The sequence below is a fragment of the Rhipicephalus sanguineus genome, chromosome 2 (genome assembly GCF_013339695.2).
Source record: "Rhipicephalus sanguineus isolate Rsan-2018 chromosome 2, BIME_Rsan_1.4, whole genome shotgun sequence".
Classification (NCBI taxonomy): Eukaryota; Metazoa; Arthropoda; class Arachnida; order Ixodida; family Ixodidae; genus Rhipicephalus; species Rhipicephalus sanguineus.
In genome coordinates, this window is record NC_051177.1 from 85,345,259 (window position 1) to 85,372,861 (window position 27,603).

Sequence of the window (27,603 nt, forward strand, 5' to 3'; positions counted from 1 at the left end):
GCCGTTGAGACAAGTCGGTCATTGGACCTGGCGTGGCTCGCTTGACAAGGGCGGTAGACGGCGGAAGTCCGCCGCCGTTCGCCTGCCTCTCTGCCGACGGCGAAAAAAAAAAAAAAGTGAGCGCTGTGGGCAGTCGACGCCGCCGACGTTTTCGGCGCCTCCGCACGGTGCCGAGGAAAGAAGGTCGCGTCGAACCGGTTTACCGTCGTAGGGCCCGACCGGTCTCGTTCCTTGGCGTCGGTCACGCACGAGGATCCGTCGTCACTGGCGATCTCGCGTTCGCCCACCGAAGCACTTTCGAAGAGAGATGCGCCCGACTTTCTCCCCAGTGTGCAGCTGTTTGGCGCGAAGCGAAGTTCAGCCGAGGACCTGCGAGCCATCGATTGCGCGCCCGTGCGTGAGAAGGCTTGAGACACCATGAAGAACTTAGCTACCGCATCGTCCAGCTGCTGCGTTGACGAGGCTTTTAGGAATCGGCCCGCTTCCAGAAGACCACCACAAGGCCAGAAGCTCTTTCACGAAATCATCCACGCGCGACTACTTGCGTGGTACAGCGTGGATTGTGTTTTATAGCGAATCTACCTGTTCGAACTCCTTCGTGATGTCTTCTCCCACGACAACGACGCCTTTTCGCCGTTTTCGAGGGATAGAAGAGTGAGCGGCGTTCGTTCAAATCGCAACGGATTGCATCGCCGTCTCCGATTGCAAGCGGGACCGTCGCAGGAAGCGATCGAGTGGCAACGGTTTACGGTTTTACGAGTGTGATATGGAGGACCCGATGGCCCCGATTCGTCGAGTGCACCTACGATAGGAACCTTCTGCGCGAAGCTCTGAAACGACTAGTCTTGGAAACGTGTTCAGCGTATGCGACCAAAGATGCATTCGATAGCGGCTCGCCTGGTCGTCTACTCCCTCTTTGTGTTCGGCGTGTTTGTGATAATCTGGTGCAATCTCTCGGGAGCTCCCCCGAAGTACAACAGGCACCAAGTGCTGTCGAACTTGTCGCCGTTATCGTCGATAGCGCCTCTCATCGTGACGGTGGGACAGACCACCACCACCACCACCACCACGACCGACGCGGCGGCGTCCGCTGCTTGCGAGGCCGCGCGAACTCCCGCTGCTCTTCACAGGCCGGTGGACGTTGTGTTCGTGGCCAAGTGGGCGTATCGGAACATGAAGGTGACGCGAATCATGAGCCACTGCTTGAAGAGCATGCTGGCGCACACGAATAGTTCAGTTTGCTTCCACGTGCTCGCCGACCCTCAGAGTTATTTGAGACTCAGCCGAACGCTGGGCAGCATCCAAGAGGAGTCGAAAAGAAAGTTTCAGGTAAGAACTTGTAAGCAATACAGTTTGGATAATGGGCTTGCTAAACGATCGGTTGTTTTTACCAATGTCATACAAACAGGGCACAAAAAGAAGATATAGACGCCACAGACGTTGTCTTGTTCAGGTTGCGCTAGTTGCACGAATGAATAGGCTGCTTAGCTTTAGAAGTTAAGGGATAGTTATGGGCCTGTGGTAAACTTGTCATTTCAAACTTGTCATTCCATGAGATCATGTCCGATGTCTAGGTTGGGTCCCCCCTGCTCTGAAAGGGGAAGGGGGATCTTTCTGCCAGTTAATGTTTGTTCATCACCATCTATAGGCACAAAGCTTATGTAGCTGTAATCGACATTCAGTGAACTAACAATGCTAAATTACTCATTTTGTATCTATCGCAGAGCTTTATGCCCTTACATTAATATTAAGGACACGAAACAAGCCTAATTGGTGTGAATAAGCAGTGGACACAAGTTCGTAGAATAAAAATCTAGAATGGGTATATAAGAAACTAAGTTTGCACAAAAACGTCTGCCTCGCAAGAAGTAGCCGGTGCGTTCTAAGCGCGTCAACCTCTTCTAAAATATATTTAAAAACCCTTCGCACAAACGAAAGTTCAGGGATACTATTACTTGGCATATAGCATTGCTCAGAGATGTATGCAGTCATTGCAGAAAATTTTCACATAACGTTTTCCCTCGCGTTGGTTGAAAGCGAGAGACACGTGCTTGCAGTCTTGCAGTCTTGAGTAATTTAGCTTTGTGGGCATGCAACTCGAGCGTCTTTCCATCCACCCCACCTTTCACTGTTTGTTCACGAAAATCGTCATACCGCCTAAAACATTGCCTAATTTTCTCATTTCAAGTTTTCATAGCTGATATTTAAGAGCTGTGTATTTATGAGGCGTTTTTCGTTCGCCTTATACTTACCAAAGTCGGTGTATGTTACATGTAGGCTATAGTAACATCAAGGGTCCCAGCAAGTAATGGTCTGCTGCAGTAAAATGCTTTCGTGCCAAGCACATTCGCGACGCGCACATGCGGCGCCTGTGGATCACGAGCTTCAGTCAATAACACGCAGTTTTTCAACCTTAGCTTTGTTTTGTTACCTTTCTACCTATATCATCGACATTCAAAACAATTTACGCAGATGCATTTAATATACTTCAGGTATTCTATTAGCGCGAAGTGTATTTATATATCACGAGTATATAAAACCTGGAAAGCCAGTAAACGTACCAAGCAGCCAGGCAAGTTCTTTTGTGAGCCGTTTTACCGGGGCATACATTTCTGCTCCGTGAAAATCCACTTTAACTGATCAATGTGCTATGTGTATGTGTATGTAGGTATTCCCTGACAGTGCATTATTGTCGAGGAATTGTGAATGAACTAAGAACATTTTTTTGGTATGGCTACTGCGAACTAATCACTCGCCCGTGACTTTCCCTCCAAACGCAGTTCTTTCTCTACAACATAACGGCCGTGGAAGCGAGCAACCGGGACGTGATCGAGCTCATGCGGCTGCTCTTTTTCACCAAAGACGTAGGCCGCTACAACGACGACATGTTCTTCATCACCGAGATCTTTCACCGCGTGTTTGACGTACCGCGCATTCTGTTCATCGACCTGGACCTCGAGTTCGAAGAGGACGTGGCGAAGCTGTACGCGCACTTCGACTGCTTCGAGAGCGAGACGCTGATCGGCATCGGGCACGACCTGCAGCCGCAGTACCGAGTCGACTTCCAGTCGTACATCGACGCGCACCCCGGTACGGACGTGGGCCTGCCGAGGCCCGGAAAGCAGGGCTTCAACACGGGAGTCATGCTCATGGACTTGGCCGCGATGCGGGCCTCCAGGCTTTACAACGAGCTGCTCACCTACGAGAAGCTGGCGCCGATCTGCGCCAAGTACGGCTTCAAGGGGTCGCTGGGGCACCAGGACTTCTTCACGCTCGTCGGCATGGAGTACCCCGAGCTGTTCTTCGTGCTGGACTGCACATGGAACCGACAGCTGGACACGGGTTGGTCGCACACCGTGAATAAGACGACGTTCGACGCGTACCACAGGTGTCCCGGGAAGGTGCGGATCTATCATGCCAACGGTGGTGCAAGGTTACCCGAACCTGGAAGCGTGGACGCTTCGGGAACCAAGATGCACAAGAGAAAGAAGATTCCTTTGCACCTGTACCCAAGCTTTCCGAGCTTCACGACTCCAGAGGGCCGTCAGTGACTGCACGACCCGTGTGTGCCCTTGTATATAGTAATGCAGACTTCCCGTGCTCCCGCGTCACAATATGATAGCAACCCCCATTCGTCTGGGGCTAGTCTGAATACAAAACGTGTTTCTACAAGTGTTGTCTGCACGTAACCGTAAGGCTATGGACGAATGCAGAATGTTGTGTTCCTATTGATAGTATGAACGGTGTTAAACATGACTTGTATCAAGATCGCGCAACAACAGCAACACTGCCAACGGTCGCTTTGCTTTACGCAACCGTTATTTTCTATTACTATCGTTTCACAGCACTGCGTATGGCGCACGGTAATAAATGTACTTAACACCGGCGCATCCGGTGACCCCCGAGAAGAAGGAAGTGCATGGCTGTCTTGTGTGAAGCAGAGTGCTTGTATAGTTCCTCGTAAAATGCTTACGAAGCGATCTGATTATTTGAGCTCAGCGTACACGGTGCACGTTATAAAGCGTTACATACATTTGAAACAGTGAGTTGTGTTGGTCATTGTGGAGTGTTCCTTAACCCTCTTCAAGCTGAGCCGCACCTACGTTATTCTGACGCTGGATAGACTTCGTATAAGGTGACGCACATATGTGAATACATCTCCGTGAGTCCTACATACACAATTTGTTTTTGAGCGAGAAAACATGATGTTCTAGTAGTGTGCATTGTCAGATGAAAATTCTGCGGACGAAAAAAAGAGGGAGGGGGCTAAAATAACATGTCTATTCTTCAAGAGTGATGAAAAATTGGGGGGAAATGGCTTGAAATATTGATTTGCTCAATAAAGTGACACATGCGACCGTTTCACTACTCGTGAACTGCTGCGGTCTCATAGAAAACACGACGAAATTCGATTATCAGCAGAACTCCCTTTTTTTTATTTGACATTTGTGAACAGTCAAAAATTCTGTACATGGTTTGGAAGCGAGACAGACAAAACTTTTTTAAAGAGAAGCTATGTACTCCACACCCTGACACAGTGATCGCGGCGTCCAAGTTTTCCCATGCAGGTAAGCAACGGCAAAAGTGGGAACAAGGTGATGCTTCGCTTCGTTCAACTTGGCGTCTGGCAGCCCAAACTTATAAGATGGGATCACAAAAGAAAACAACGAGAGAATAACTCTAAACCCACACAGTCTCGTATTATGCGATAACCAACATTCTCGTGCCGATCCATCTCGCTCACAGGCTCTTCCGTCAGCCTAGGAAATGAGTAAGCGGAATGGGGCCGGAGTATGATTCAAAACTCTGCAATCTTTACCGTATTTTTTTGTCAGCTTCTGCGAAATGAAGCAACAAGTGGCTTCCGCTCGTCCAAACTTTTCCTTGGCAGCTGCCAACAGGGACCGGTGTTTTCAATTTTCTTGCACTCCGGAACAAAGAAATGAGGGAAAAGCCCAAGCTACTGTTTTTTTTTACACTTCCCCAAAACTGCCAGCGTCGGCGCATGTATTAGTGACTGCTCAATCAGTGTAAAAGCAGAATTATAGCGGCATGTGGTGGTTACCGAATTTTCTGGCAATAAAAACGTAAACCATGACATCGTGCGTGATGCCGAAAAAAGGAGCGTAATTTTGAAGCTCCCGGGATTGGACAGAAGGTTCTTGCCGTAGGTTTCTTTTTAAATTTTATTTTTTTTACACCATCGATCATTACAACCGGCAGTTATCTAAGCGTAACTTTACAAAATGCAGCATCGTATCGCAAACACACACCGCTTGAAATTTACCTTTCCAAAATAGGCGTCGCATGTCACCTAGTATAAGTGCTGCAATTTCAAGAGAAATAAAAAATCATCGCAGGCTCGAAAACGTGGTTTACTTTTTCTCTTGTTCCAATGAGTGCGTTAAGGCGGTGTACTCTTGAAACAAACGCGTGCATTGAAAACCTACGGCCTATATTTGCGAAGGATTAGCAACACACGCAAAATGAACGGATCGCTGCATGAAATGGTGGGACTATGGCGGCGAGGAACCCGCGCGTTGAGACTTTGTGTATATACGTAGGCATAGCTCATTCTGCGCTTTTTCTTTAACCGTCGACGCCGCCGCCGCTGGTAATAGTTACTACTCTGGAGGGCCCGAAAAAAAAAAAAAAAAAACACGTATTTCGAAAACCGTTCCTTTGCTTTAACCTATTGTTTTGCATTAAAGGGCCCCTTAACAATCTGTGAAAATACAAAGAACGAACGTTTTATTCTTTCCCGGCGTTTCCAGTCTCTTCGGCACAATACGTGAAGCCAGCAGCCTGTTCACGTGACGTCATGACGAAATAAGCACTCGACTGGTCCATATACGAGGGGCATCAGTTGCGTATTGTCTGCTACCCTGCTTTGCCATGCAGTCGCACGCCACTTCTGCCTTGTCTCGCGTGACTATCGTGCGTGATCACCTGATTTCACTTCGTTTTGTGCGTTTTCGACTGCGCAAGCGCACAGCGTGTAGCCAGAAAGCTCGAAATCCTGAAAGGCTCAACGCGTAGTGCTGACCGTGTCCACGTGTTTTGTGAAGAAATAAGTGGCGAGGAGGAGACAGCGCCTGTAGCAAGGGTACTGAAGGCGAGAAAGAAACTGCTCTCTCGTTTTTGAACTCGGAGTGGCTTATAGGGGCCGTTTAACACATTCCCGAAGCACCCGAAGTGCCTGCGAACTAATTTGGAGCCCCCATCTTGGGAGCGAACGCGTATGCATGATTACAGGGTGTGCAAAAAAAAAAGAACACTATTAGAACGAGCTATGTGTACCTCTCTGCACGTCGAAGTATATGCTTCGCATATTTCAGAAAGCCAAAATGAGAGCCCTTAAAGAGGGGCGCTTGCGATCGCCTGTGCTAGGAATTAACCTATACATGCCCCGAAACGCGACCGCATGTCCCCGACACACACGCAGATTCGGCTACGAGAGAATGCCTATTTATTAGCCACGTGACACCGTTGTACTATGTCAGATGCAGAACACGTACGAGCACGCGAGGGTACATTTCGGCTGGGGAAAGGGACGCGGGGGGGGGGGGGGGTTGTTTGGACAAGGTACTCCGCTGATCCCGTAACCGAAAAAAAAAAGAGAGAGGAAAAAGGAGAGAATGAGGATCAATATGCAACAACAAATTTAGAAGACGAACGGTCCTGGGTATACCTTCGTGAGAAAAATATTTGCTGTTGATTAACGGCTACGCTATGATACTGCGGCGCATAACAATGTTTTCTTTTTGCATAGAATGAAAGTCTGGCTGGAAGTGTTTAGAAAGGAAATATACCGCCAGCTTATTTTTCACTCCATACGTAAAAGAGAACGTGCTAAAGAAAAAGTACTAGAAAAGGGTTTCGTGAACGTTGGCAATCCGTAATAAACGCTGCTGCTTTTAAGCGCATACAAAGGAGATAGAATTTAGAGACGGCAGTTCGGCCTGCAGTCTGGCCCAACCACTATTTTTCTGAACAAGTTTTTATTTTTTCCTAGCTTCTTTCGATTCATGATAATGGCGAGTTATTAGAATTCTCCCGGAGAACCCTTGTCGACACTAAGGCGCTTCTAATACCTAAGAAAAAGGGATCACGTCCTGCGTGGTCATTAAGTCTGCAAGGACGTGACGCGTCTATTCGCGAGCTGTTTACCTTGCAGGGGGTCGAGTTCTCTCTATACGCGATCGATAAAAATACCTGTTCTAAGAGAGCACTGTACGTCTGGAGATATCTTGCGTAGTTTCAGCTGGCGAGGCTACTACTGATGGGCAGGTTTCCCACGTGTAAGCACTGTACACCGTTCAGGCCAAACACCGCCTTATCGAGGCGAAGCGGCTGCGCGTTACTATATAGAAGATACGTCGCGCCTGCACCGATTCTACACCACTAATAATTCAGCGCTAGTAAAGTAAATGAGTTTAAGCGAGTAAGGTTTGGACGAAACGAGGTGGATTGGAGCTCAACCTGAGCGTGGTCACAAGATTTAACGGCGCTGCTAGCAGCCGTCAACGAACGAGTATGTAAAGGTTAGAACGAGTTGTGGTGGCACTTTCGATTATCGTTGCTGGGAATGGTTTCGAATATCGACTATCAAAAGAGATTTCGACTAAGTTGTCTCGCTTACGTATTGTGCGCCTACGTAGTTGTTTGTTCAACAGTTTTTTTTTTCTTTACGTGTGAGTTAGAAGAAGGAATGTAGATAGCCGGACAAACCTCTAGCCAAGTGTGCTACGTAAGTGTTAAATACCCTAAGTTCAACACGTCGAAGTTTTCAGTAGCTACCTATTCGAACAGTTCCGTCTTCAATGCGAGTGCTGAGTTTTATATTCGTAGCACGGGATCTATGGATTAAAAAATAGTCCAGAACTAAGCTCGTGTAAGGCGAAGCTCGACTTTCTATAGCCTTCTGATGCATTGCAGAACCTTGTAGCCCTAATACCCACTACGGTGTTAACTTTTTTATAACCTCAAGTATCCATGGGCACGCGGCGCTCGCAGGGAGGTTAAGTATACGATCTCTTGTTTGTTCAAGCGTAAAGGGGCCATTGCCGGACGCGCAAAAAATAGGAGCTCGTACTCCAGCGTGTCTTGCGTTGTTTTTTAAAGCCGCTTGATATCTACACCACTACCGTCAATTGCTAAACTTGCCCAGTTCGTTAGGAGTGGTCTATCAGTCTAGATAAATATATTGGTGTGATGCTTCGAGTCTAGATTTTAAAAAAATCGTGTTGTGAAGCTTTGTACAAAGCTGAATGAGAACGGCGCTATGTTTTTGACTATGTCAATCCATCCACGCTACTTCTCCTGAAGGAACTCAAGCGCCCGAGTCCTTTCAGTGCGATTCGCGGCTCGTTATATCTTGTGAAGAAAGGGGAAAAATTTGTGCTACGACTGGTAATTGTACAGAAGCTCGGGCATGTCTGTTGTATTCAATATTACAGCGGGCATGCTGGTATTCGGGCAGCGGCTAAAGCATTCGTTGATCGCGACTTTGTTTCTTTCGCGACGCGGGCAGTGAGCTGAATAACACGGTATATTCGCGTTTCGTCGCTCAAGCGAGGATAAATGTGATTAGTTCAAATATTCCGCTACGCGGGAGAGTCGATGTGAATGCGACGAGCTGCGCATGTTGGGGGCGTTCTCCAAATTGCGGGATATGTCTTGAAAACGTATCGGGATTGAAGGAATATTTGGCGTTCTGCTTTGAAAACTCGTTGAACCGTGGACAGAGCTTTTCTTTTTTTTTGTTCCTTTTTGCCTGTAAGGAGGTAGGCGGCGCACGTGAAGCAATGTTTATAATCCCAACAACTGCAACAATCCGGTTGTATATGCAACAACAGTGCTGTGAAAGGAAATAATATCAACTTGGCATCTCCGTACATGACACGGCCGTTTGGAAAAGTTGAGTGGACGCGAATACATTGTTTTACGGTCTCAAAACAACGAACAAACATCACTTGCGAAGCACACATGTTTTGCTTAAGTACATTGCGTCAAGACAATCATGAACGGTAGTAAATACGAGAAATGTTTTTTGTGTGTGAGCCCGATGAAGGTAACTGGAAACACGGTCACGAGTGTCACGTCTTGAAGACGCGAAGCTCCGGAACGCTTTTTCTTTCCATCTAGGAACACTAAAGGTCGATTCACTGTTAAAGAAAAAAAAAACAAAACAAAAACAAAACAAAAACTCTGACGCTTTTCTGTTTAGGGACGCTCGAAATTCGCTCTTGTAACATGTGAAATCACGTGACTACCTATAACACGATTGGCACTCTCATGAAATGAGAAACAGAGATAACAAGTAAGATAAATAAATAAATAAATAAATAAATAAATAAATAAATAAATAAATACTTTGGCAATTCACCCTGCTTTGTCAGCTTACAACAACAACATACAATATTAAATCCACATAAAAGAAATTGCGTCGGGACGGGCGTTGTAATTATGTATTCTAGAGAAAACAAAAACTATATGCGGCCACATGTAGCATTGTTACCGCATGCTGGCGTCCTGAAGCATGTACCCGGCAAAAATGAAAGTACTGACGAACGCGATTGCTGACAACGCAGTTGTGGTCCTTTGACAAGTAAGAATAACTTGCCCTCGATTATTTTCTAGTTACAGACACTTTCTCCTAAGATGGCGAACGTCAGTAGTAAATAAGACAGAAGTGGTTAAATGAACCTGAGTAGGATGCCTGCACAGAACATTAATACGTGTCAGCTCACCGTATACACGCTAGTGTGAGGCAAAAAACAAGTGCATCGCAATTCGTTCACGATTTCCTTCTTTTTGCTGAGAGCTTGCTGAAACAAGACTTCTGTGATTTTACGCGTTATGGCCTACCCTGACAAATGTCGCTATAGAAGTTATGTCTCTAAAGAGCTTTTTTTTTCGTGCCGAGGTGAAATAGAACATCATTAAAATAGTGCACATGTCTTGCTGAGATAGTTTCACCGAATACTTTAGCCTTACCTCCATTTCCTTCCAAGTGGCAGAAAGACGACACGTTTCGTGAATTTCGTTCGTTCGCATACAATTTCGGTTGGTATATCGTGATGCACAACGCTCTGGTATCAACATTGTCTATAAAATCTGGTGCCGCAATGCATATTTCTTTGGGGGTACAAGAAAAAGAAAACGAAACAATCAAACAAACATCAAAATGTGTAACATCCGCACTCCCGTCAGTCACATCGGTCAAAAAGTATACAGTTAACGATGTTTCCCGCGCGATCAACGTATAATGAAGGCGTAGGTTGATGCCAATATTCCAGCATAGCGCGACTATAAGCTCCGACAAACGCTTTTTAGGGCTCTGCCATATGCACAGTTTCGAGGTGATGAACAAACCATCATTGTGACGAATCAGCACGCAATTACATAAAAATAGAGCGAGTGAAACTGCAAGAGAGGAAGCTGTACATATCGGCCGCAATATTTTCATGCTTAAGAGTATACTAAATACGCCAGCGAGCATTTTCCCATAGAGCAAACAAACGTGCGCGATGCACGAACGCAAAACTCAATCACACGCCACTTTCAACTTCAAGACTTCATCGATCCCGCAAGGAACACGGAAACAGGCGGCAGCTCTAACGTTGAGTCCCGTTCACAGACAAACAGGAAAAACACTAAACTAACACAGCGGCAAAACTCGCTGGTAACGTATAGGAGGTCCGGTTCACTCGCGAAAACGGTACACGTCAAAATAGGAAAAAAAAGCGTTTGAGAGGCCCCAAAGTCGTTTCTTCTTTTTTTTTCTTCTTTGCTGCTTGGCATCGCTTGGCACAAAGTTCACAGTTTAGTTTGGCACACATTTTTTTTTTCGTGTCTTCGACTAGTCGTATCCACCAGGGTATATGTACACAGCTCTACTCCGTTGCCAGTCGAGTTGTCAGCAGGCTTGAAGAAGAGCTCTTTCTTTTTATGACGTGCAGAGGATGACGGTACGGGAGTGTCGACTTTGCTAACTGGTGAAAGTTGCCGACAGGCGGTCCTGCGGTTAGGCGGGGTGGCGGCTTCTGTTTCTCGCGTCAAGCTTATCGATCTGTTCCGCCTTTTGCCCTAGCAACACTAAGTGCAGATCCAAATTGAATCCCTCGACTAGTAATCGAATAGCTCCTGTTCCCACGTGATCGAGCGTATTCCGCAGAAATACCAGGTAATAAACGTAAAAATGACTCAGCGAACTTACTATTACCATCGCCTATCAAACATGTCAGCCACAGACCACAAGCTACGAGGTCAGAACGAAGGCCTGTTTAAGCCTGCTCCATCCTATGCCGACGAATTTACTTATCTCCCCGCATCCCGTAATTATGAACTGCATTCGTGAGCGCCGCAATATCTTTGACACCCATTCGAACACTTTAATGATCCTGAATCTCTGTCGTAGGTACACATTAAGTACCTCAAAACAGGCAAATCTGGTAAAAGAAGCGAGAGGAAAAAAAAAAAAGAATAGTGCAGCTAAAGGAAGATGTCGAACACACGTCGAACTGTCACCAGCAGCGAGAACGGAACAGAGGCGCCATTGTGCGCGTGAAGCGCCTGGACACCCACGCCTGACGTCGTAACAGCCACTGTTCTTTATGCTTTCCTCTGGTCACCGTCAGTCCAGGCTCATGGTGTGCATAAGGAAGAGCCGTCGGCGCTTGTGGGCAGCCGACGACCCCGAGACGCTCGGTCATATCCAGCCCATGTTGGCCGGCTTGCCGACGGGTTCGATCCCGTACACTCTGGTGAGAAGCGGTATGGACCCGTTGGCAGGCGACTCGTCCGAGTCCTTGAGCGCGTCCTCGTGCTCCGACGAAGGCTGCACCACGACCATGGGCAGGTCGCAGGGCTCCGTCGGTGGCGGCGGGGGCGGCGGCAAGTCGTCGGCTGTCGCCGCCATGGCCAGTGCGGCAGCGGCCACGTAGTCGCCGGCACCGCCGGCGATGCAGGCCCCGTCCGGTTCGAGGGTGCCGTTTATAGAGTTCCTCGGTGTGGGCACTTTCGAACTGGCACAGCTCGGAATGGGCGACAGCTTGCACTCGGCTGCCAGCACGTTGCTCGAACCGCCGCCCGAGGCGCCATCGGCTGCAACCTGGCGATCCGCCTGCACGGTTTATTGTCACACAGAGGTTCGTAAATGTAGCAAGGGCTGACTTCTCGTCCTTGTAAGGTACGACGTATACTAAGCGCTTAGCACAAACTTATGAAGACGGGACAAGACGAACGGGGGCACACACAAGCGCTAACTTTCAAGAATTGTTGACAGTTAGCGCCTGTGTGTGTCCCTAGTGGTCTTGTCCCGTCTTCATAGGTCTGCGCTAAACTCTTGGGATATTTCGTAGATGTGGGCTTTCACGAGTGGGCGATTCATAGACAGCAGTACGCAAGCAATCGCTCCAGCAAGTATGACGATGACGAGAAGTGAAACATCGTGCTCCTTTTGCCTTCCTCTGTTGAGCCTTTTGATATGGCATAATGTTGTCGGAGCAACAAGCTTCTTCATGACAGGAAAAAAAAAATTAGAATAAATTCGTTAAAAAAAGACCTTTGAGCTGATTTTTACTGGCTCTGTAAACTTTGGAACGTGGGTCTCCATATCCGTCTCCAGGGAAATGCTCAAGTACTATCATGAACCTCACCTATCCGCACTGGAGCCGAAGCGACAGTTTGACGCCTCTCAATGTCTGTCGACACTTCAATCCTAACGATACGTCTGCCTGAAAACCTTCATGTAGATGCCCGGCATTCAATATAAGCCTGTTACAAACCTCCGCCTCCACCTCTTCACTTCTGCTCGTCAGTTTCTAAGGATTATGTTCAGACAATGAGTGAACTGGCTGTGGTTACTGTGGCCTTGTTCTTGCGAGTTAGACCTTTCTGAACGACACCTGTAAGACGGCAATGTAAACAATATTTAGCAGCCAAATGGAGCGCAAGGGACAAGCACATTGGTGCTTGTCCTTGCGCTCTTACTGATTGTTCGTTCGTGTTGCGCATATGTCTTTTTGCCACGCCAAGAACTATGTGGAGACACTGGTATGTTGTACTCGTCTGTCTACGTGCACAAGCGAGGTTCACACCACAGACGTAATAGCTTATTATAGGCAGTCATTTTCAAGTTGCCGTAGCAAATCGGACTACATTTAGATAGCCTCCAGTGCCCTTGTGTGCAGCGTGATTCGATGGCACTGAACAGTGTGGCTTCTGCGCGTAGTCATTAAGTGGTTCAATCCACGTAGTGTGAATCCAGCTTTAGCGCACCTACTGTGAGGCAGTGCCCGCGCATGACCACTTGAATGACTGTGTACACCAAGGAGGTTTAAAAAGGATCGCTGGAGTGGAAACAGTGCCTCAAAAGTGAAGCCGACACCAGCCTAAGATGGCGGCGGCGGCCGCCATCTTTGTCGGGGCAGTATAAAACGCTCAGCGAAGAAAACGGAGCGTTTACAAGTTTAATATAGCACAATTTTCCGGACAGATACTGCTCAATGTGTGTCTTTATGTTACTGGTTTCCACAAGAAACCTCAAATTCTTGGCAAATTTTATTAGAGATCAAGTCGTCAATACTACTCTCGATAAACTACTTTCGTCGGGAACAACGATCTCTTATTTTATAGTTAACCTGGCGTTTACATTAACAGAGCGAAGCAACTTTACATCTAAGCGGGCACCTCCCGAATAGAGCAGGTTTCCGAGATAAAGGTTGGGCTTCACTTTAGCCAGTAAAGCGATGCGAAAGCTTCCGCTCCAGCACTGGTGTAGTACACGTTGTTGTAAAATGGTCGGTGGTGGTGGTACCTGCATCGCAGCCCTCGGAAGCACCGACGAGGGCGGTGCGCTGACAGTGCGGTGCGCGCGGCGCTTCTCCGAGGACGAGTGGCGGAGCGAGTCGTGCTCGGAGAAGAAGGCGAGCCGCGAGCGGCTGAAGGTGAGCGTGCCGAACTTGCGCGAGATGCGGCCCCGCATGGAGAGCGACGTCTCGGAGTTGCAGACCGAGTCGCCCCCCTTGGGGCCTACGGACGAGCCGGACGAGCTTGAGCTCATCGTCTCCTCGCTGCGGCTGCGCGAGAAGGCCGCGCGGGCGCTGCGCGTGGCCTCCACCAGGTGGCCCCAGCGGCCGCGCTTCACCTTGTTCTTGCTGGCGAGGCGCGCCAGGCGGGCCAACCGAGAGACGGGTGACTTCCGTGACGTCACTTCCTCGATGTTGATCTCGGGCGGGCTCGGCACGGAGCCCTCGATGAGGCCTATGTTGAAACCCTTCATGAGTCGGCGCTCTCGCTGGCGGCCCTTCTTGCCTCCAATGCCTGCGTCACGGTAGACGTCATTGTACAGTGGTCCTACTGTCAACACGCTCTGTATACCTTAAGCCTAGATATCTAAGTGTGAGCGGGAAAGAGAGAAGGAAAGAAGAGCCCGCTGCTGAAAACGCAATCTTAGTGACGACTGACAACATCTGCAGTGATCGCAGTCATTCTGAATAAGGGTCAGAATGAAATGATTAATTGTCTCTTACAGACAATTAATGCTCAGCATCTTTCAGCGAACCGCAAGGATTCACCGCTACTAGATAAACAAGTTTTAGGGATCTACGCAGATTTTAAATGCAGTAAATGATCTTACGGAAGGCGTAACATATTTTTGTTGTGATTATGTGGTGCGTTAAGTTCTACAATCCTTCAGTGAGGCACGTAGGTTCGTATAAAACGCATACGTATGCTGCACAGCACATCACACGATCAACGTCTCCGTGTACAAAGATGTCTCTGGTAGTACTAAGAAGCACACGAGAAACTAGAAAAATAACATGTACTCCGTCCAGAAATATTCATTTCAGTTAAACATCATCGCGTAGGTTCCCACAATGCTGCGATACCAATGTCCGTCGCTCAAGATTGAGCTAGAGTAAAAAAGCAGTTCTCTTGGAAAAATGTCGCATCAAATTAGCGAAGTCAAATTGACGTCGCATTCCTCGCTTAGCTTATGCGTTGATACCGCTACACCGTAGACGCGCGATAAATACGAGAGCAAAGAAAATAAATGGTCGGAAAAGGTACGCGAAGTTTAAACCATACAGTCTGTTTACACAGACGTCATCACCTTTAGTTTGGGTACTGTATCCCATGCTGACTGATATACACCGCGTCCGAGAGCTCACAATAAAAAAAAAAAGTCAGAAGCGGGACAAAGCTACAGCGCACCGTTTAGTGACTCCTTGTTTGGATCATTTTCCTGCGCTGGTTATATTTAAGAGCCACATACGAACTAGCATACCGACGGACGTTGTCGCAACTAATTTCACGTATATAACGGTGATCATTGTAAAATTGTGATAGCAAAACTCTCTCGTATTTTTACAAACGCTTTAGTGCGCAGACACGGTGCAGGGGTAGCGCTACTAAAATGAACAGAGATATAAATGATCAAAAAAGAAAACAAACAGGGTTCGCAATCTTTGGAGAAATCAAGCGGAACGTACCCTGCTTTCTAAATTTACGCCACACATATGCCGGAGTTTCCGAGCGTCGCTGTGGTATATTTATATACCGCCATATTAATATACTGAGTGAAAAAAAATGTATGGTTTTATCTGGCCTGATAACTTCTGATGTTTATTGCGCACTGGAAATGTGTTCACCGACTTTGTTGCAGAGATTTGTTGTTAATAAGACTTCTTAAAAGTTACTGCTTCCTCTGGGCTACGTCACATTCGCCGCTTGCACACGAGGAGCTTTTTATGAAGAAATGTAGTTGGCAGAAGCCCGAGTACTGTAGTTCTGGCTTCAACCTGCAGCCACGCCTGATCTTAGCCATAATGTGATATCTTAGTCCGAATCTTATATGCAGCATTGACATGAAAAAAGCAAAAAAAAAATTGGGTCTATATTTACAAAGCTTTACGTTCGTAAGTTATATTAGCCACTGATCGTCCACTTTCGCTAATGGTATTCAGAACATCGAGATGACCGAAGCTTTTTCTTACGAAAAATATTAGCGTTATAGATTTTCGTGTGTGCGTGTCTTTGTGAATTCGGGTCCTGCATGGAGTTGTTCCTGGTGCGTGCATCACCTTGCTTTGGTTACTTTCTGCCATTTCAACTCTACGAACGACGGATGCATTAAGTCTTTTTGTGACTGGTTGCCTTTCGCGAGTGAAAATCGAATAACGTGTGTTCACGCGGTTTGAGCATTTTACAAGCTTGACGAAACACTGGCACCGCCGCGACAGCAATCGTAACAAGGTAATATTAAACAAACAAGTGGTGTTTGACGCTTTCAAATAGCCAAGGCGCGTTGCAGTGAGGGCCCGCACTTGATGACGCAATACGCCCGAGCTGCGCGCGCACGAAAAAGGCGGGGCGAAAGACGTGTCAAACGTTGTGATTTCTGCATGCGGTGGAACCTCTTGACATCGCAAGGACTACGTTGCATAGGCTGCTCAGATACGGCAATGAAAGCGGTTTGTGGGACTCTCACCTTGGCTCTGTCCACTGGCCCCAGAGGTGTTGAAGCCGCCAATCTTGAGCACCTCGAGTAGCTCGTACCGAAAAGACGAGATCTCTTGCTTGATTTCGTTGACGTCATCTTCCGTCACCCCCTGGTTGTCCGCCTTGCGCTGCTCGCTTGTGATGTAGCGCCGTACCAGATTACGCATGATGGTCTGCACGAATGGCGGTTTCGAAACAGCGACCGGTTATGAATACCACTTCGCATAAGCGGCATTGTCTAGCTTTGTACAGTCGAATCTCGTTATAATGAAGTAGCATTGGGACCGTCGACTGGTTCGTTATATCCGGTATTCATTGTAACATCACAGGTAGAAGTGGCCTCTAATAAATCGGCAGTCAGGCTCGCGCAAAAATCCTAGATAGAAAAGCGTATTCTTGTAGGATTCAAGACCACTATAAACGAGGTAATCCTAACCTGTCTCTTTGCGGCATTTCAAACTACATAGACTGCATCATGAGAAGATAAAATTACAACAGAACAAGGTTTGTTTGGCAAAACAGGTGTGCGTTCACATTTATGAAAAAGGATGTGATCTTCGTCTGGTGGCTTTTCACATTCCACAACCAGATTTAATTAAAGTGTTTGTGTATTGACTTTAAATCTTTATTTTGCCTTTTATGCTACCTTTCCAATTTCGAGCCTGGCGCGGACCAAATATTTCTTCGTTATAGCCGATATAACAGCAGGTCTCCCGTTTTTGCTTTTGTTATAAAAAGAAACAATGTCACTTGCATAAAACGTGACCAAACAATGTTTGTACTCAGTTTGCTATAACCGATCATTCGCTATATCAGTGTTCGTTATAACGAGGTTCAACTCTATTATCTACCCAAAAAAATATAAGTAAGCCCTCACCTGGTACTTCATGTCTCGCTCGCTGGCTTGCCTGGCTTTTCTCTGTTGGCAAATACATACATGGCGGGAGAAGGTCAACAGGGTAACGCACTCGCGATAAGTATAGCGACGAAAACACTCGCTTGAGAGCGCATGCGCGCAAGTATCAATTCGATCGTGGCAGCAAGCCGTACCCTGATAGTCTTGAGGTGTTCCTTCTTTGCCGACCGGGAGTTGCCGCAAAGCTTGCGGTAGCACCATCGGAGGAAGTAACTGACGGTCTTGGGAGTCGGGATCACGTTGAAGGGCGGAGGGACCGTACCGCCGTCCTCGAAGTTGCTCATCCAGAGCTTGCACCGGGCGAATTTCCACTCCACGTCTGCGTGCTCCTGCGAATAGGCCAAGCGCGGACGCCGCGGTGAGCTCCGTGACGGCAGCGTTGCGCGAAGCAACGAGTGGTATAACAGAAGGCGAGCTATCTCGGTACCGATATCATCTGGTAGGAGTGGTTCATCATGGCGATGAGTAGATTGAGGAGCACGACCACGTTGATGACGCAGTAGGAGCCAAACATCAGCAGTCCCCAGAAGCGAGTGTAGCTCTGGATCCCCGACAGTTCGAAGTTGTCCAGGTCGATCAGACCGAAGCTCGCCCAGAACAGAGTCTGCGATGACTCGAAGAGGCTGCGCACACCGTTGGCACACCACGATCAGAAGAAGAAAAAAGAAATACATTACGGTGTACAAGAAATTACGGCTTCAGCGGCAGCGTTAACGTACCAGTGTGTCGGGACGGAACGAAAACCAAAAACGAAAAACGAAAAAAAAAAAACCCGATATTTTTATCCGAACGAAAGCGTAACCAAAGCTTTGTCTATTATTTCGTTCCGGAGTGAAACAGATGATGATGATGATGATGATGATAATAATAATAATAATAATAATAATAATAATAATAATAATAATAATAATAATAATAATAATAATAATAATAATTTCTGGTGTTTAATGTCCCAGAACCACGATATGATTATGAGGGACACCTTAGTGGAGGTCTCCAGAAACTTCGACCACCTGGGGTTCTTTAACGCGCACCTAAATTTAAGTACTCGGGTCTCAGGCATTTTCCAGAGTGAACCCGAAATATTTTTATCGGCTTCGGTTAAAAAAAATGGAAATCGGGAACAGCCGAGGTCATGCAACGTGAGCGTTAACGCATATCTTAGGGGACAGTATTGGCGCGTATCTCAGGCAGGGATTCCAAAGTGAAGACTTGTTGAAATTTTGCAAAAAGCGAAAAGAGTGGCAACCGGAGCTGTTCATACTAACGCAAGTGGACCTTGGTGTGCCAGTTACTGAAGCCAGCTTGGAGAGGGCATTCTCGGCGCTGAAAATTCTTTTATCAGAACAGCGGTCTGGAGTATCAGAGACTACACTCGATGACGTGCTGCTTCTGAGATCATGCTTACTCCCTTGAAGCAAAGCATTCAGCCTCCTTAGAGAAATCGTAATTCATTTAAGGGAAAATTAAGTACTATGTTTTTATCATTACCTTATTTAAAATGTTTGCACAAGAATAAAAGCCGTTACGAACCATTACGAAACATTTTTTTTTTCATTCCAGAACAGAAACAGAGCGGAACTTCCTTCGTTGAAACAAAACTAAAATCGAAGCAAAAAAAAAAAACATTTCTTTCCGACACCCTGGAGTGTACACTAAGAATAACTCTGAAGTAATAGTTCTTGTAATTCGTTTAGACCTTACCTAGCGTATGTAATCCTGTACGAGGGGTGGGCTGCCAAAGACCGCATTTTTTAAAACTTTTAGATTGATTGCCCGGGTGTCTCGTTTCGTTCTCCAACGATGTCCGGCTGATCTCGTTAGAGTGCCCATATGTTTTCGTTTGAGTTTCCGGATGTCTCGTTTTAAGTGACCACATGTTTCCGTGTGCGAGCCCAGATAACGGCGCTGGCTTTTGGCTCAAGGTCACTTGAATGCCACCAACAACGGGAGCTAACAGCATTGCACGCTTAAAAACCCGTATTTGGTTCATGCTTTCATAGTACCCGTGATACCTCGGTGGTACCATCGCCAGATTTCTAAGCAAAATTGTATGACAATTTTTTTTATTTAGCGCGCTGGTGTTGTGTGCTATTCTTCTTATTGGCTTGCTTCTAGAGCTGTTCGGTCTTAAAGCGTGTACCAGCTATATGTTCCAACCGCATTTTTTACATTTTTCAATGCCTCCGAGAGCATGTAAACAGAATTCGCCATTAATAAAGAGGCTAACGATATCTGTTCAAAAGAAATACCGACTCGATGAAAACATTACAAACTAGTGAGGGCGGCTTAATGTTAATTGCGGCGTTTAATTGGTTTAATGTAGGAGTGAATACACAAAAATCCCTTTGTGATACGCGAGATCTCTATGCCGCATGGTATGGTCCTGCCAGGCGTGTCTCAGACACTAAAGAGCCGCCAGCGTGGGAATGATAGGAGGCAGGCCTGTCCAGCTCTACCATCGAGGACCAGCACGTCCGGAAAGAGCCAGGGCGGCCGCCTCAGCCAACGAAATCTCGGAATAAGGATCTGGCCACTCTTCCTCCGATTCATTTTCCCTTTTTCCTTTCCTCATAACGCTTTCGTCACCGTCTGCTTCCATCGATACTTGGGCGCCCCTTGATTTTACCACAAGGTGTAAACGCTCACTGCAGCGTCATCCAATGTGTGAACTGACTTTGCGAATCGCCTCCAGGTGAAGCAGACGCTGTGGTCGCTCTTGACCGGCGCGCCGTCGCGGTTGAGTTTGTGGCACAGCTGGCGCTCGCTGTCCGCGTAGTACCAGAGGAGCTGGTTCATGCCGCACGCGAACGCGAACAGCACCAAGGTGTACACAAAGAAGAACTTGACGATGTCGATGACCATGCGGCCCAGGGAGATCTGCAGGGGTCCCAGGTGAGGGTTCACCGAGAAGATGTACACCAGTTTCAAGGAGCTGCAAAACACAGAGAAAAATATGGTGTATGGTTTGATTGAAGCCTACCGTATTCACTCGCATTGTACTAGCGCTGGGATTCTGGCTAACCGTTGGCTAATACTGGATACTGCTGGCTGTGCCCGCTTATAACAGCGTAATAACTTAATGTTTGTACACTGCTATGTCTTTGCCTACCTCCAATAAGTGCCACACAAACTCCTGCGGTTCCCTTTGTGAAAGCGCGGCGGAAAAGTTTTTCGAGTTGCCAGTCCCGCTTTTTTCATATATCGAATCTCGCAACACCCCTCTTAGGATTACTCGAAAAAAAAATCTGTAAATAAGGACAAAAGAGTTCTTTATTACGCAATATATAGTAACGCGGAACGAAGCGTGATATCAGCCAATAGTCCGAATATTCTCGTTTACGTCAGCCGCGAAGAAGCGCAATGACCCCGGGCGGCGGTGGAAGATAAGGATACCAGGAACGGCAAGTCTCTCCGCCATTACGGGTGATTGCTAGGTATTCACGTAAGAACTTTGGCTTAATATAAGCCGAGTTATAGGAAAGAAAAAACAAGAATCGTGAGCGCGGGTGCCATTTTCTTCCTTTTTTCTTGACAATAGCTTTATTTTACAGTACTTTTCTCAGCAGCTCGAGAGTTACATCAGGTAATGCGATTGAACATCCATCCCCTTAAGGTCATAACAACAGCAGAAGCAGCAGCAAAGAAAAGCATGAGCTTAATATTTAAGAGACAATAAGGCGCCCTGTTTAGCGAGCCGCACGCAGCGCTTGTTCTCGGCACGCCTGCCTCGGGGAGGTATCCGCGATATCGCTGGAGCAATATGTTTCTCGTACGAGAAATAGTAGTCATGCCTGAAGATATTGGCTGTGGCGAAAAGGCCTTCGGCGATCAGGATGGGGTCCCAGGCATCCCATTTTTCTCGGGGAAGGTACGCGGTCCCAGTGTTCTGAGCAATCTCTTTTTGAACCTGTAGGCGAAGGAAGTAAAAAAAAGAGAGAGAAACGCGGAGTATGAGCGGCAGGTCAATGCGATAAAGGCGTATATTTTTATACGGACACAATAGGCGAGTTTGAATGGGCCGAGATGACGGTTTGCCTCACCTGTAAATAGGCTATCACCCGTAGTGCAACGGTGGCGACGTACAAGGAATTTGTTATGAAATCTATTATGTTCCACATGTCACCGACGTATTCTATAAGACCCAGATCCCATAGCTGCTTCATTTCACTCCATATTAAACCTGAAAAAAAAAATGGGGAGATGGGGAAAGAGAGAGGATGATGGGGAAGTGCAGAAAATGACAATTATAGAAAAGAATACCAAGAAAGGCAGAAAAATGATATAGGTGCAGGAACAACAGTACTATAATGAATTTCTAAACTGTCCGGCGATAGCAATCTTGACGAAATATAAAGGGTGCAGCGAAAGACTCAATTATGGGAAGCATTCGCATGTTGGCAAAATGTTTTCATTTGACTCTTACTATAATACTAGTGAAAGCAGTTCACTGCCCGGGTTTCACGAGTCCATCTGAAATTGAATAAATGAAAAAGTTCTATTTTCTAACTTTTTCAATAATGTCGCATTGTAAGATTGCCACCACGGTGGACTATAACGCGTTGTCTGACAAGTTCGCGAAATGTCAAAAGCACAGTTAAGCTTTCTTGTGTGTTAGATCTTTTTTTATGCCCTTATCAGAATTAGGAAAGGCCGTTCAGTGCACGTTTCAACAGTTTCACATGCAGAAAACGCCCTGATGGCCATTAAAATGCATGCGGTGTGTTCGAACAATGAAAAATGCTGCCGCACTCTGTATTAGTACAGTATATATATGTGGCTTGATTTTTCATTGTTTGTAGCTGTCTGGAATGCATTAAAGGGACACTAAAGAGAAACAATGAATTGGTATAGATTGATAAAGTGGGCTCGGAGAACTCTTGTGTAGTTTATTTCACCTCCATCGGTTTATTATTAGAAGAGACAACCAAGTTCAAAGTATCATTTTTAAATTTCGCGCCGAACTTTGTAATTCGTGACGTAAAAGGTTTCGAAGAGCCTTTAACGTGTTTTGGCGCCACTGGCTCGACGAAATTTCCGCAAACTCGTCATGTCATGTCTCTGGCACCCCTAAGAGGACAATGTACTTCGATTTAACTGATTAGGAACTACGTAGGCCCAAGCAGGCGCCGTCAAAAATATGTGACGTCACGGCAAATGGTGCGGGAATTCTAAGGTGGCGTCGCCAGCTGTATTTTCTTTTTGCGCGTTTTCTCGCTTATTAAGCGTCTTCTCGCAGCAAGCGTGCTGTTTTTGGTATCGTGGAAGACTACTTTGCGAATGCGAGAAAAATCGTTTTGCTCTTTAGTGTCCCTTTAAGGTGATGCTCTAAAACAAGAGGAAAGCTACAAAAAAGAGAAAGAAAAAAAGGGGCAGACAAAAGTGGGGAGTACTTGTGGCTCACCTATCACCCAGGCCAGAATAATCCACTCGACTATGCTAGGACTTGCTCCTCTTTTGGTCGTGATGTCACTGCGCACTTTCTGTTTCATCTCGTCTGTTCCAAACCACTCAACCACGACGGTCTCGATGCGCTGCGATGCCAGCATCAGCAGAACTGAAGGAGAGAGCGAAACCGTCGCCCGCGTCATTTCCGCACGTTATCATCATTCGGTCACCTAAACCACATTACGAACGCGTACTTAACTGCAGCTTGCAAAAACATTGCGTAACAAGAGACAGACAGACAGACAGACAGACAGACAGACAGACAGACAGACAGACAGACAGACAGACAGACAAACAGACAGACAGACAGAGACAGACAGATAGATAGATAGATAGATAGATAGATAGATAGATAGATAGATAGATAGATAGATAGATAGATAGATAGATAGATAGACTTTAATGAAAATTCCGGATAGGTTAGCCTAGTTTGTCACCTGGATTGCTACTCCAGGTGTCGGGTGATGATACCCTGATGACTATGGTGCATACAATTATCACGTATACACAAGAATAGCGCGCATAGTACAGCGAAAATGCTATTATCACATAAGCCACGGCATAAACTCCACAGCGCTTGCATTTCGAGAAATAGAATGGTAGCTGCCAAATGTATACGACAATCGACGATAAGAGGAACGTTGTTTGATTGTTTACTGAGTTGCTTTAACTTGTATGTCTACACATCTTTATGGTATCTGCACACGTGTCTGGGATAAGAACCCGAAATTTCACAGTGGGTTATGACGAACGCCGTCGTGAAAAGCTACCGACCAATTTTTAGCGTCTTCAGTTCTTTAAAACGAACGGAATGCATGATACACGAGCGTGTTTCGCAATCCTCCAGCATCATATAGTGACCACAGCAGCTGGCACCGAACCCGGGAACCTTCTTATGAAGATTTAGGTGCACGCTAAAGAAACCCAGGTGGTCCAAATTTCCGGAGCCCTCTACTACGGCGTCTCTCATATTCATATAGTGGTTTTGGGACGTTAAACCCCAGATATTATTATTATTATTATTATTATTATTATTATTATTATTATTATTATTATTATTATTATTATTATTATTATTATTATTATTATTATAACCTTCTTCTGAGCAGCGTGAGCCGTAGGTGACTGAGCCGCCGTGGTGAATGCTTATGTGACACTGAAAAAATTTTAAAAGAAACATGGCGGCGCACAGGGCCCCGAGTTACGGAAAAAAAAAGAAAGGCACCAGAGTGCGCAGGATACGTATTCTCAATCCTGCTGCCTTCTTATGCATGCGCAGGCACGTTTTATAATTTACAGGGAAAAACGCCGCCAGACTGCGCTGCAAATTTACCCCTTTCCTCACTATAACTTCAAGTCTGAGACGCGGCCCGCGCGAATCTGTGTTTACACTGCTGCGAGCAATTTTCTCGTAGAAGAGCCTGGTACTGGGCCGGTTTGTACATAGTTTGGGAAATCGAAGAGCCCAGCCTTAAAAGAAGCATGCACCAGAGGACAGAATTTTGGCGAACACACACTTTCTCGCTCGCGTATAACATAATAATACCTGGACTTTAACGTCCCAAGACCACGATATGATTATGAGGGACGGCGTAGTGGAGGGCTCCGGAAATTTCGACCACCTGGGGTTTAACGTACACCTAAATCTAAGTACACGGGCCTCAAGCATTTTCGCCTCCATCGAGGATGCGGCCGCCGCCGCCACTGGGATTCGATCCCGCGACCTTAGGGTCAGCAGTCGAGCGCCATAGCCACTAGACCACCGTGGCGGGCTCGCTCGCGTACTATACGAAAAGAAACGAAGTGGAAAGAAATATACAAATCCTCCACAGGCGTTGTTTAAGTATGCGTAAACGTTCTTTTCAGCGCAATGCGCTTGACGACGCCATATACCTGGCGAATGTCACCCGACCCTTATCGAACATTATCGGACCAGATCGACCGCGATCGGACACTCGTCGGTTGCGATCAGACCCGATCAGATCCGATCTGAGCCGGATCGAGACGAAGCCGAACTTTATCGGTCCTTATCGAACGCATTGCAACCGCGGCTGTTCCTTATCAACCTAACTGAACTCGATCTAACCACACACTTGTTCATATGTCTGCATATCACGTTTTCATCCGCTTCGATCAACTGATGATCGTAGCCGGACCGACATAACCCCGTATCAGAACTTATGATCGTTGTGAATTCTTCGATACATATTGCTTTAATTCGTTGAGCACCGTTGGGACTCGTAGCTATATAGCTCAGCACTCGTAAACCGGGCTGTCATGCATATACCTCATTTAGCCCATGTATTGTTCTGGAGTTCAGGAGGCCGCCTACTTGGGCTTGCTGGTTTTCCATTTGCACGTGTTCCATTCGCACGTGCAGTATGCGTCACTACGTTCTTTGCCTTTCTTGTGTCTTTTACGCTAACAATACACGTGCGAATTGCCCTGGAGGAGCTGGTTCTATCACGAGCTAACTACTTACACATTTTTGCGGGGAATCGTCTCAAAATGCTTACGCACGAAAAAAAAAAAAAAAAGAAAACGGGGCAGCTACGCACTAGCGGTGCGAAGGCTGAGGAAACAGCTGAACTGGTTGCTTTGCCCTTCCCCTTTCACTCCTCCTCACTCTCACATCACTCCTCTTCACACTCACTTCCCTTTCCCACCCCCTTGCTACTATACTATGAGCGGCTATGATATGCTTTACCCTCTGCCCTCCTCCTCCTCCTCACCCTCACTTTCTTTTCCCACTTCCTTGAGATATACTATACTATACTATACTATACTATACTATACTATACTATACTATACTATACTATACGCGGCTATGCTATGCTTTACCCTCGCCCCTCCTTTGAAGATACTCCTCACCCTCACATCACTCCTCCTCACTCTCGCTTCCCTTTCCCACCGTCTTGCTATACTATACTATGCATGGATGTGCTACGCTAGTAGCTGCCTGGCACACACCCGCTTTCAGTGGCGCATACCCGCCCAGTTTTGCGCGGACGATCCCGGAGTTTTGCCAAGTTTAAGCAGCTCTGCTGTTAAAAGCAAACGACGCGATTACGCACATAGGAAGGTGACGTATGAAGCCGAATGGCAGATGAACTTGATGAAGGGTTTTCGGAGTGTGCGGCCGAAGTTCGAGTGCGGCGCCACGATGTAGGCGACCGAGTAGACGGGGAAGAGTAGGCCGATCTTGAGGATCTGCATCGACTGCAGGATGATGTTCTTGCGCCGGAAACCCGGCAGGCCCTCGTACCAGATGGACGCCAGCAGCTGCTGCACGTTCGGGTGAGCGCAGAACTGCGTGACGTAGAAGAAAAGTCGGTCAAATTATCCGCTTACTGCACAGTGGAAAGCGAAGCGACGCCTTTAAGAGTATGAAAGACAAGATATGGTATATTGGATATACTAGACTCTACCAAGGCAATAGAAAGAGTAAACAACTTCAGTAAACTTTCTTTTTTCTTTCACTGGAAAGCGCCGGAGTGAATTGGCTCCTCGCAAAAGTATATTGTCCAGATAAGAGCAAAAAACCGAAAGACTTATCAAGGTTTTGGTACTTCAAGGTAGAGGTATACTGGATGACCGAAATGTGGCTATCAAGATCTTCTGATTACATTCTGTCAGAATCGGTTAAGAGACAGGAACAGAAGAGAGGAATCATGTGCGCCCTTAGTGATGTTAAGCGAAATGTACTCTACATAATTTCCTCGTATGTTCCTCATTAATATCAGTCCGTAAAATGACAGGATAATGTGCTTCTTCAAGGAAACAAAAATGCGCACGCATGGACGTAGTACGGCACCTCCATACGTGCGGCCGTATTATACCTATGGACGTGTGACACCTATAGAAGACATATAAAATGTAGAAAAGAGGCAATTATGTCCCAAAGTTAACTATTGTTTCGCTATGCTTATACCGAAGTCAAATGAACCTGCTTACGGTGTTTTCTAGTTTATATAACATTACGAGCGTTCTTGTAACATAGAAAGAGGCTGCAGAACTGCCCGCGAGTTTTCTGCGAAAAACTCAGAGGATCCTTTATGCATTCGCCTAAGACGACTCGAAGGCGAAAGCCATCTTTTTCTTTTTTTCCTATGACTCGATGCATTGATCTGCTCCCGCCCCACTCCGAAAGCTTTCTGCCCCTAACGTGGTTTCGCACGGACTACAGCGCAGGAGGCATTGCAAGTCTTGTGCTCCTCACCTGGTTTTGCATTGCCTCCGTGATCGCCCCAACTTTCACCAAGCCATGATGCCATGTGATGACGTCATCATGGGACGCCCCTGTGACGTCACAAATTTCTGCGACTTGTGACGTCATGATGGCGCCATGTAGTACGTTATCACGCGATGATGATTTTTTTTTGCATCACTCGTGTTGACGCCGCTGATCCCGACGGTCAACTTTCGCGTTTTATGAGGCATCTAAGGCCTTCGCCTTAATAACATCTCGTGCGTCTGTTCCGTGAACTCGCAAGAACTGTAATGACCCGGCTGTAAAGCGCAGTACCCGATCCTGCCTCGACAACGACTTACCTTTTTCTGCTTAAAGCGTATGGCCATCTTGAGGCGGGTGAGGTGCATGCGGTCGCCGTGCTCGAAGGCTGGACCCGTCGGGTCGTAGTTGAGCAGCACCTCCAGCTCGTACGAGGTGCGCGTGTGGTCCAGCAGCGCTGTCGCGAAGTCTTGGCACTTGCGACGAAGTTCCTGCAGGT

General features: G+C 46.8%; 2 protein-coding genes across 2 annotated transcripts in view; one reads left to right on the forward strand and one right to left on the reverse strand.

Annotated features, from left to right (window-relative positions):
- The first annotated feature begins 350 nt into the window (after positions 1 to 350).
- On the forward strand, positions 351 to 4,231 carry LOC119383282 (xyloside xylosyltransferase 1). The gene is made up of 2 exons (XM_037651350.2): positions 351 to 1,329; positions 2,781 to 4,231. The coding sequence occupies exons 1-2, from the start codon at positions 865 to 867 to the stop codon at positions 3,549 to 3,551; spliced, it is 1,236 nt and encodes a 411-aa protein (XP_037507278.1). The 5' UTR covers positions 351 to 864; the 3' UTR covers positions 3,552 to 4,231.
- Positions 4,232 to 11,487: 7,256 nt separating this feature from the next.
- Positions 11,488 to 27,603, reverse strand: part of LOC119383283 (transient receptor potential-gamma protein) — a 35,949-nt gene continuing 19,833 nt past the window's right edge. The window contains exons 4-15 of the mRNA XM_037651351.2: positions 27,425 to 27,595; positions 25,948 to 26,182; positions 22,830 to 22,982; positions 21,469 to 21,608; positions 21,220 to 21,335; positions 20,103 to 20,360; positions 17,853 to 18,048; positions 17,560 to 17,754; positions 17,387 to 17,428; positions 16,499 to 16,682; positions 13,823 to 14,328; positions 11,488 to 12,127 (exon numbers count right to left, since the gene is read on the reverse strand). Of these exons, the coding sequence (XP_037507279.1) occupies positions 11,714 to 12,127; positions 13,823 to 14,328; positions 16,499 to 16,682; positions 17,387 to 17,428; positions 17,560 to 17,754; positions 17,853 to 18,048; positions 20,103 to 20,360; positions 21,220 to 21,335; positions 21,469 to 21,608; positions 22,830 to 22,982; positions 25,948 to 26,182; positions 27,425 to 27,595 (2,610 nt within the window). The 3' untranslated portion in view covers positions 11,488 to 11,713. The remainder of the gene's footprint in view (positions 12,128 to 13,822; positions 14,329 to 16,498; positions 16,683 to 17,386; positions 17,429 to 17,559; positions 17,755 to 17,852; positions 18,049 to 20,102; positions 20,361 to 21,219; positions 21,336 to 21,468; positions 21,609 to 22,829; positions 22,983 to 25,947; positions 26,183 to 27,424; positions 27,596 to 27,603) is intronic.